Genomic DNA, 11,093 nt, shown 5'->3' on the forward strand with positions numbered 1-11,093 from the left:
CAACACCACCACCACCCCCCCACCCACCTCCCACCTCCTTCATTATAAGACTCGGTTTGGGCTTTTTGCTGAGAATTCTATAGCATTCAACATTCACAAATCCTGTAATAATGAAATATTCATTGCCACATAACTGCCAGGCAAAGACCATCTCAAACAAGAGAAATCCCAGCCCAGCCCTCTGCCCCTGACCTTTAACAGCATTATCATTTCTGAGTCCCTGACCATCAACTTCCTCGAGTTATCATTGAACAAGAAGCCAAAATGTTCATATGTACATACAAACATATGAATTAGGAGCAGCAGTAGGCCACTCAGCCCCTCAAGCCTGCTCCGCATTCAATAAGATCATGGCTGATCTGAATGTAACCTCAACCCCACATTCCTGCCTACCCCCGATAACCTTTCACCCCCTTCTTAATCAAAAATCTATCTAGCTCTCCCTTAAAAATATTCAAAGACTCTGCTTCCACCACCTTTTGAGGAAGAGAGTTTCAAAGACACTCAACCCTCTGAGAGAAAAAGTTTCTCCTTATCTCTGTCAAAAATGAGCAACCTTTTATTTTTAAACAGTGACCCCTAATTCTCCCACTAGAGGAAACATCCTCTCTATAGCCATCCTGTCAAGACCCCTCAGGGTCTTAAAGGTTTCAATTAAGTCACCTCTTACTCTTCTAAATTCTGGTGGATATAAGCCTAACCTGTCCAGCCTTTCCTCATAAGCAACATCCCACCCCCCCGCACCCCCCCCCCAAATCCTGGTACTAGTCTAGTATACCTTTTCTGAACTGCTTCTAATGCATTTACTTCTCTCTTTAAATGAAGAGACCAATACTGTACACACTACTCCAGGTGTGGTCTCACCAATGCCCTGTACAACTGAGGCATAACCTGCCTACTTTTGTAATCAATTCCCCTCACAATAAATGATAACGTTCTATTAGCTTTCCTAATTACCTTTTGTACCTGCATACTAACCTTTTGTGATTCATGCACTAGGACATCCAGATCCCTCTGAATGTCAGAGCCCTGCAATCTCTCACCGTTTAGATAATGAGCTTTTTTTTATTCTTCCTGCCAAAATGAACAATTTCACATTTGCCCACATTATACTCCATTTGCCAGATCTTTGCCCACCCATTTAACCTATTTATGTCACTTTGCAGCCTCCTTACATCCTCTTCACAATTTACTTTCCTGCCTATCTTTGTGTCGTCAGCAAATTTAACAACCGTTCCTTCGGTCCCTGCACCCCAGTCATTTCTATAAATTGTAAAAAATTGAGGCCCCAGCAATGATCCCTGTGGCACACCACTCATCAGTTCCTGCCAACCAAAAAAAGGCCGTCTCAAACAAGAGAAGGCCCAGCCTTCTGCCCCTGACCTTTAACAGCATTACCATTTCCTAAGGCCCCGACCATCAACTTCCTCAAGTTATCATTGAACAGAAGCCGACATGTTCATATGTATATGCGAACATACGAATTAGGAGCAGGAGTAGGCCACTTGGCTCAATAAGATCATGGCTAATCTGAATGTAACCTCAACCCCACTTTCCTGCCTATCCCCAATAACCTTTCACCCACTTGTTAATCAAGAATCTACCTAGCTTTGCCTTAAAAATATTCAAAGACTCTGCTTCCACCGCCTTTTGAGGAAGAGAGTTCCAAAGGCACTCAACCCTATGAGAGATAAAATTGCTCCTCATCTCTGTCGTAAATGAGCAATCCCTTATTTTTAAACAGTGACCCATTGTTCAAGATTCTCCCACAAGAGGAAGCACCCTCTCTACATCCACCCTATCAAGACCCTTCAGGGTCATAAAGGTTTCAATTAAGTCACCTCTTACCCTTCTAAGTTCTACTAGGTACATTTATGGCAACTCTCAGTTTCCAGTAGGCTAGCCAATCTTCTATCCATGCCAATATATTACCCCCTACACAATGAGCTTTTATTTTCTGCACCAACCTTTGATGTGGCACTTTATCAAATGTCTTCTGGAAAATCTAAGTACAGTACATCCACCGGTTCCCCTTATCCACAGCACATGTAACTCCTTCAAAGAACTCCAATAAATTAGTTAAATATGATTTCCCTTTTACAAAACCATGTTGTCTCTGCCTAATTGCTTTGAATTTTTTCCAGAGCCCTGCTATAATATCTTTAATAACAGCTTCTAACATTTTCCCTGTGACAGATGTTCGGCTAACTGGCCTATGGTTTCCTGCTTTCTGTCTCCCTCCCTTTTTGAATAAAGAAATTATATTTGCTATTTTCCAATCTAATGGAACCTTCCCCGAATCTGAGGAATTTTGGAAAATTAAAACCAGTACATCAACCATCTCACTAGTCACTTCTTTCAAAACCTGAGGGTGAAGTCCATTGGACTTGGGAATTTGTCAGCCCACAGCCCCAACAATTTACTCAATACCACTTCCATGGTGATTGTAGTTTTCCTGAGTTTCCCCCTCCCTTTCATTTCCTGATTTACAGCCATTTCCGCGATGTTACTCGTGCCCTCCATTGTGAAGACTGAAGCAAAATACTGTTGAACTTATCTGCCATCTCCCTACTTATCATTATCAATTCCCCAGACGCATTCTCTATAGGATCCACGCTCACTTTGTTAACTTTTTTCTTATTTAAATAGCTATAGAAACTCTTATTATCCATCTTTATATCACTAGCTAACTTTCTCTCATACTCTAATTTTTCCCTCCTTATTAATCTTTTTGTTATTGTTTGCTGTTCTTTATATTTTTTTCAATCTTCTGACCTGCCACCTATCTGTATAATTATACGCTTTTTCTTTAAGTTTGATACTGTCTTTAACATTTTTAGTTAAGCACAGATTGTGGGCCCTTCTCTTGGAATTTTTCTTTCTCATTGGAATATATATATTCTGTGTATTCTGAAATATCCCTTTAAATGTCTGCCACTGAACTCCTATTGACAAATCCCTTAGCCTCATTTGCCAGTTCACTTTAGCTAGCTCTACTTTCATGCCCTCATAATTGCCCTTATTTAAGCTTAAAATGCTAGTCTTGGACGCACTCATTTCCCCTTCAAAATTAATGTTAAATTCAATCATCATATGATCGCTGCTACCTAGGCTGCCTTGGCCAGGAGGTTATCAATTAATCCTATCTCGTTGCTCAATGCTAGATCTAGTATAGCCTGCTCTCTGGTTGGCTCCAGAATGTGCTGTTCTAAGAAACTATCCCGAAAACATTCTGTGAATGCTACCTTTGCCCATCTTATTTTTCCAGTCTATATGTAGATAAAAATCCCCCATGATTATTGCTGTGCCTTTCTGACAAGCTCCCATTATCTCTTTTCTACTCTGTCCCCTGAAGAAGGGTCATACGGACTGGAAACATTAACTCTGTTTCCCTCTCCACAGATGCTGCTAGACCTGCTGAGTTTTCCAGCATTTTTTGTTTTTGTTGACTACATCCTTATTGTAAACGAGTCTGACTTTTTTACCCCAAAGATATTGCATCAGGGATGAAGCAAAGGCAGGTAAATGGAGTTAGGCCATGATCTCACTGAAAGAGAGAACAGGCTCAAGGGGCTAAATGGCTTATTCCTACTTCTATGTGAATCTCTCTATTTAAATTTTAATGAATATTCTCCTACTGGATAAGTTTGCTGGACCACCAAGGGAGCTCTGGATCCAGCCTTGAGGTAATTCTGAACTTCAGCCGACTTGTGGTTTGCCAGATTAACGTGCTCTCTGTGAGCCCTTTTGAGGGAAAGTAAAAATTGGGCCATTGGTTTCCTGACTACCATTAACATTGGAGAAAATACTCCCTTTTTTTTATACCCAAGAGTTAATCGAATCACGAACAAAAATAGCTGGAAAAACTCAGCAGATCTGACAGCATCTGCAGAGAGGAACACAGTTGACGTTTCGAGTCCATATGACTCTTCATCAGAGTTAATCGAATCTGTGTGAACCAAGCTCTGTATAAGGATGCTGACTGTAAATGCTGGCCTAATCTAAGATTGCTACCTGTGTAGGTTACTCCATTTTCAGTCATTGATGGCTTGGTAGCATGAATATTTTCTGTGAAATGGTTCAGCTGATAAGTTGTCAACCATTGCAGTTGTTAAACTCGCTGATTTTATTTCAAATATTAACTTTTGGTTTAATCACGATGCAAGTGAAATGTATTTTTTGACATAATTATCTACCAGGTGGTGGAAGGCAATCTAGACCTTGGCCTCTTTTTCATCTAGCAATTCTTATGTTATGGCCTGGTAAAAGACACTGAGTTTTGACTTAACAACATGTATGAAGTTGGGACGAAAATGAGTTCCTTCCTTCAATTATAGTATTTTCCAGGATTTTACAAACCAGTGTTCTTTGGCTTGAGGCCCTTTAGTGAAAAACAAATCAATTTACATACACACACATGGAATATCCAAAGATTTTAAATATTTTAAGGAGTCTTTTGTAACATGTAAGCTGCAAACTAATCTCAAGAACTGAAACTAAAGTCTGGAATTTGTTAAAACCTAGAATTCCTAGATATATTCTTGCTCAAAAAGCCTTGAACACATCACATGTTTCTATTTTTTGTTCATCTTTTCCTAACAATATGTAATATTTGTTTGCTCTATGTGTCATTTGTTGTCAGCTCATTTTTATATTCGTTTTCAATCTTTATTTATTTCAATGTATAGTTAAGCCTTTGTAATAATGATGGGATTTTACAGCATAGAAGTAGGCCTGATGTTCCATTGTACTTGTGCTGGCTCTATGAAAGTTAGTCTCAGCTTTGCTCTTTCCCCATAGCCCTGCAAATTGTTCCTTTTCAGTACCCTTGTGAAAGTTACTGTTGAACTTACTTCCATCGTCCTTTCAAATAATGTATTTCAGATTGTAACTCTGCATAAAAAAATCTCTCCCTCAGGTTCTTTTTTGGCAATCACCTTAAAAATCTGTGTCCTCTTGTCATTGATCTACCTGCCAATAACAGTTTAATCTTGTTTTCTCTATCAAAGATTCTTATAACTTTGAACACCTCTACAAAACCTCCTATTAACCTTCTGTCTTAGAGTCATAGAGGTCTACAACACAGAAAAAGGCCCTTCAGCCCATCGAGTCAAACAAGTACCTGACTATTCTAATCCCATTTTCCAGCAGTAGGTCCATAGCCTTGTATGCTAATGGCATCGCAAGTGCACATCCAAATACTTCTTAAGTGTTATGTGGGCTTCCGCCTCTACCACCCTTTCTGGCAGTGAGTTTCAGATTCCCACTACCCTCTGGGTGAAAAAATTCTTCCTCACATCCTCTCTAAACCTCCTGCCCTTTGCCTTAAATCTATGCCCTCTGGTTATTGATCCCTCCACCAAGGGGAAAAGTTCCTTCCTGTCTACCCTATCTATGCTCCTCATAATTTTATCCACCTCAATCATGTCCCCCGTCAATCTCCTCTACTCCAGGGAAAATAACCCCAGACTATCCAATCTCTCCTTAAATCTAAAACTCTCCAGCCCAGGCAACATCTTGGTAAATCTCCTCTGCAGTCTCTAGTGCAATCACATCCTTCCTCTATTGCAGATTCCAGAACTGCACACAATACTCTAGTTGTGGCCTAACCATTTTATACAGTTCCAGCATAACCTCCCTGCTCTTATATTCTATTACTCGGCTAATAAAGGCAAGTATCCCATATACCTTCTTAACCATCTTATCTACCTGTCCCGCTACTTTAAGGGACCGGTGGACATGTACACCAAGGTTCTTCTGATCCTTGGTACTTCTAAAAACAATCCCAGCTTCTCTAGACTCTCTACATTCTGAAGTCTCTCACCCCTGATATCATTCTGGTAAATCTCCTCTGCACTGTCTCCAAGACCTTGACAGACACAATATTTTGTACTGTATGCCTCTGTTTATAAAGTTGAGAATCCTGCTTTTTAACAGCTCTCATTGTTGAATGCTGCTGTTAGAGTATGCATCTATAACGTGACACTGAATTGATTAATATCTTTCAACTCAGATGAAGCAAGTTTTTTTTGTATTGTATATTGGCCTGGATCTTCCACAAAGTGGCAATCACTGTCAGATTGCCGCTCCCTCCTATTTTGTTGTGCCCAAGCTCTGCTCTGCTCTGCATTTCTGGACTTGTCTTCTGAGACCAACTCCTTTAGAAATGTGGAGCGTACAAAGAGCTTTATCATAGCACTGAAGCATTGGTGGGGGGGGAATGAGCCACGTCCCCTTTTTACACCACTACCTACCATAAGGTAATTTTAAATGTCCAGTTTGAATGTTAGTAAATGAATGATTGGATGAATGAGTAAATGGGTACAGTGCTAGATTGGTGGGGTGGGTAAGTGGGTCAGCTCAGATTGTGTTGTCAGGTCGGGTTGGGGCAAGGGGGTTGTCAGTAGGTGAGGCCTAGTCAGGCTGGGGTTAGAGGATGTAGTCAGGATGTTGTGGGGGATGAGGAGGGATAACTGTGCACATAAATACACCAGAATTATCCAAAGTCTCTGATACTAACTCCAAGTCAGAGACTTTTTTGGAAGGTCCCGAGAACAAGGGCAAGGGAATTGTCCATTGGAAATTCCCACAGAGGTCAGCGCATTGGGGCTTCTGTGGGGTCCCAATACGCATCTTGGGTCATACGTCCAGTCTCCGATGATCCAGAGACTGGAAGATCTGGGTCATTAGTACATAATATTCCATTTAGTAACCTAGTCAAGAAGTGGAAAGTGAGACTAAAATACTGCAAATGCTGGAAATCTGAAATAAAAACAGAAAATACTCAGCAGATCTGGCAACATCTGCAGGCAGAGAGTGAGAGAGTTAACATTACAGGAACATGACCCTTCATCAGAATTAGAGATTAGAGAAAAATTAGAGATATAATAGGTTTTAAACAAGTGAAAGTAAGGAGGATGAAAAAAAGAACGAAAGAAAAGGTCTGTGATAGGGTGGAATGCAGGAGAGATTAAATGACAAAGGCTTGTGGGGCATGGCTGAAGTGAGTGGTATTGGGACAAGAAACAAAAGATGTGTCTAGAAGAGATGTAAGTGGCAGAATTATGAATATCTGCCATCCAGAAGCGAGAAAAATGAGAGAAATAATAACAAAGTAAAAATGAAACAAAATGGGGTTAGAAGTTACAATTTGAAATTGCCCAACAGGGTAGAGTTCAGAAGGTTTAAATTGCTAAGTACTTAATTGAAAGATGAGGTGTTAGTCCTTTTGCTTGCATTGAGCTTCATTGGAATGCTGGAGGAGAGCGAGGACAGAGACATCAGTTTGGGAGCAAGATGGAGAATTAAAATGATAGGTGACGTTTCCAACCCCCTTGTCACCTCTCCAACTTTGTGACTCTAATAATAAGCATCAATGCATCAGAACATTCATCCTAATCTCTCAGCACTTCCAGATAAGTTCTATTTGCCCCATGAAATTTCATTGTTTGGAGCCCTTTAAATTTGTCTAGCACTTCCATCTCATTTGTAACAAAGTCATTGGATTCAAAGATTTTACTGAGGTGGTCTCTCTTTTTGACAATGGCACATCTTCCTTTGCAAATACTTTGATATATTGCTGAAAAAAGAGACATGTTGAAGCTTTGAAATGGAGCAGTCAAATGAGCTCCCCTTCCTTGACATACTAGGGGGTTCTCTACCACGGTCTCCTGGAAGCCTACCTTCACTGGTCAGTGTACGCATTGGGATTTTTACAGTTCCACACACTATAAGATTTGTCTTTTCAGCAACCTTATAAATAGGGCCCACACCATTTGCACACCATGCAAGCCTGATGCTGAAATAGAGCTCATCAAAGGCATCCTGTGGGATAATGGCCACCCTGATCAGATCATTTCACAACTCAAGAATGGACCTAACGCCGTCACTTTCGGCCCTGAAAAGTGCCCAGTAAGGTTACCCTGGAAGGGCAAGGTATCTCAAAAATTTGAGCAACAGATGAAGTTAGCTTTTTCACACTGCTACTATGCAGTAGCAACATGAGTAGTATTCGCCATTAACAGCATGATGCCGACAAGTCAAAAAGATGTTCTACCTATCACACAAATGAGTAATGCGGTACATGAAATTCAGTGCCTTTCTGATGCTAGGTATGTAGGCTGTACATCCCTAAGACTGGTGGATCGTATCAAACATCATGTCCCAGCCACTGTTTGCAACAGGCAAGGTACAGACCAGCTAGCCTGTGCTTGCAAAGCTCAAAACACGGTGTCCAACGTTGGATGTGATTCTGTGATTGGACAACATTTGCTAAATAATCCTCAGTGTGCTAAGAGCTATGCTGACAACCAAAACAAAATAAATGACAGCCATTGATTGATTTATTCTTCAGGGCAATGCCTTGACCAATGATGGTCAAGCAGCCTGGTTTAAATTTCAAACAATGCTTGGCAGTTAACTGGTGCATTTTCCATGGTAATGCCTCTACCAATCAGAGTCCACTTGCCAACCAATCAGCACTCTCTTCTCATACAGCATAAATTGTTGTTTTCCCCTTATATTGGTATTCTTGCGAAGTGTCCTGATGAGTGCAAGTCAGAAAGCTTCGATGTGTCCCTTTTTTCAGCAATACTGAAGTTCTGTATGACCAAATGACTATATGTTTGGATGCTCAGCTATATTTTATCCACATTTCCTTTGCCCTTTGACCACTCATTTACTGTGTTTCTCTATGATCCTTTTTTCATCATAATTGAGCTCCTTTCTCCCTGCAAGATTTATCATTTCACTTTTAACTTGTTAATCTATTTAAAAGTCATGCTTGTCTGAGTTTGCTAATCTAAGGGATGTTTTTATCATAGGTCATTAGTGTTTTTCATTTAAAGGTGTCCCACTTATCCTCTACTGAGCTATTGATAAACATCCTTTTTTTGATCCATTTGGTTTGGTTATCCCCTCATTTCTTTGAACTGAAAACTTTTATAGTTATACACCTGCTTTTGGTCTTCAATATATCTAAATGCAAGATCATACCCTCTCAGGGCTTTACAATTTCTGTTTCTTGTACTTTGTCGGGATCATTAATGAATACCAGGTTTAAATGAGCAATGCTTCTCATAGCATCCTTGAAGCATTTACCAAATCTTATTCTAAACCACTTGAATTTTCCCTTTATATTTTAGGTTGCTTCAAGTCTGTCCATAAATAGCTTGTTTGCACTCACTTTTTTAATCAATTGCAATAGATCTGAGAGTGCTAGCAATTTTTTATTTATTTTTTCAGAAATTGACACTGTTACATGTGAACAGCAACCAGTGCTTGGATAAATCCACAGAGGCAGATAGCCAGGTGCCCACCATGAAAGATTGCAATGGGAGTCGCTCACAACAGTGGATTCTGCGTAACGTCACGCTCCCTGAGGTTTTCTGATGGATCAGCTCTGAAGATTTAATGGGCTACCTCTGTGCACCTTACTGCTAGATTCGTACTTCAAATGAACTTTTATTTTAGCAGCTAATAGGCTCCTCCTCTGAGCGTGTGGACTCATTTTGAAGGATGTTCAACACAAAAGCTTTTGGTCCTAGAACTACATTCCTTCTTCATGGTTTGAGACTACAGACTCTGGAAAAACTGTGCATACTGATGTTTACATTGTTTCTAACTGATTTAAAAAGGGGAAAGTGGGGCTGACAAGATTGTTTAAATCTCAACGAATGAACTTGCACTGTTCATTAAGCAAATATGGTTTAATCTAGGAAATGGTCCCAACATATCACTAGTTTTCTGTGTCAGCAGCATATCATTGTAATTTAATTGCACAATTGTTGTATTTGTCTGAAATCGTGACACAACCCCAAAAAATGCCCAAAATATCTCTGAATATTTTGGTTTTTCCGTGGTAACCAACATTACATAATATCAGAGCAAGAGTACAATGAATATATATCAAACACTCATTTAAATCACTTTTGTATGAAAAAGAATCTATTTAACAGGGACAGAATTCATGAAAAAAATGAATAATACAATTATGATAACTTTAATTTTTGCGTAGATTTTTATACCTCAATGAAGAATTAACCAGTTCTGATTTACAAATTGTGAACATTCTGTTTTGTTTGGATTAGCAATTGTTTCAGTTAACCTTTAATATGGCATAACAGGAAAGTAGAGGCCACTTAGGAAACTGTGCAAAGTTGTTTTTTTCTTCAGCTATCTTATTTTGTGTCATTTTTCTCTTTCGTAATTTCTCACCCTGGTCTTGCAGACGGTTGAATCTTGTTCTTTTTGGCTCCTTCCCAAATTATTCTCCAACAACTGCTGCTATGAACCAGTCAAGGAGCATTTTGCTAACCAGCTTCTGAAAGATAGTGAATAAATGTTTCTGTATAGTTTGTATTCTCAATGAACAATGCATTTGCTCATAATGTTAGGAATGTGTGTGGCCTAGGTTCTCTTGGATGTAGATTTTCTTTTTTTTTCCTTTTTATATATTTTGTTTTATAAAACCAATTAAATTCACTATAATAAATGCTCATTCATCATTTGGACTGAGTTGCAGCTGGAGTTTTTACAGGAAGAAGTCTTCACTCCGTCCATATACCAGCTTACCACTCCATCATTTGCATAATTACACTAGATTCTGTGAAATACTGGTGATTGCTTTTTTCCTAATAAAATTTTGAAAATGGTTCAGTCGTGTGTTGCTACCTATCTATTTCAGACAGCAATAAAATGTCCAGTTTATACAAGTCCGGTGTTAACTTTATTTTGGGCTTCTTTTCCTCCACTTTTTTTTTCCTCCTTTCCTGAGAGCACCAATCATTCTTTGGGTATTGTTCCGTGGATTCCAGATGTCTACCAGTACCAAGACGAAAGTAAAATACTGCAGATGCTGGAAATACTCAACAGGTCAGGCATCATCTGTGGGGAGAGAGTTACTGTTTCAGGTTGATGACCTCTCCATAAGACCTTCCAGTACCAACCTTTCATATCCATTTTTCATGTAAACACCTCAGGTGAGTTTTGTCATGCCATTTGACCATGGAAAGTGTCATGGTCAAGACCAAGTCTGTTCTTGCTTAGCCATACATTCAAAATATTCCAGCAGGTAATCACTGAAAATCATTCAG

General features: G+C 39.5%; 1 protein-coding gene across 4 annotated transcripts in view; it reads left to right on the plus strand.

Annotated features, from left to right (window-relative positions):
- Positions 1–10,652, plus strand: part of galnt1 (UDP-N-acetyl-alpha-D-galactosamine:polypeptide N-acetylgalactosaminyltransferase 1) — a 214,193-nt gene extending 203,541 nt beyond the window's left edge. For all 4 annotated transcript variants that reach the window (XM_041184208.1, XM_041184210.1, XM_041184211.1 and 1 more), the window contains one exon: positions 9,244–10,652. In XM_041184208.1, coding sequence (XP_041040142.1) covers positions 9,244–9,390 — 147 coding nt within the window. In that variant the 3' untranslated portion in view covers positions 9,391–10,652. The remainder of the gene's footprint in view (positions 1–9,243) is intronic.
- Positions 10,653–11,093: the final 441 nt, after the last annotated feature.

The sequence above is a fragment of the Carcharodon carcharias genome, chromosome 3, assembly GCF_017639515.1.
Source record: "Carcharodon carcharias isolate sCarCar2 chromosome 3, sCarCar2.pri, whole genome shotgun sequence".
Lineage (NCBI taxonomy): Eukaryota > Metazoa > Chordata > Chondrichthyes > Lamniformes > Lamnidae > Carcharodon > Carcharodon carcharias.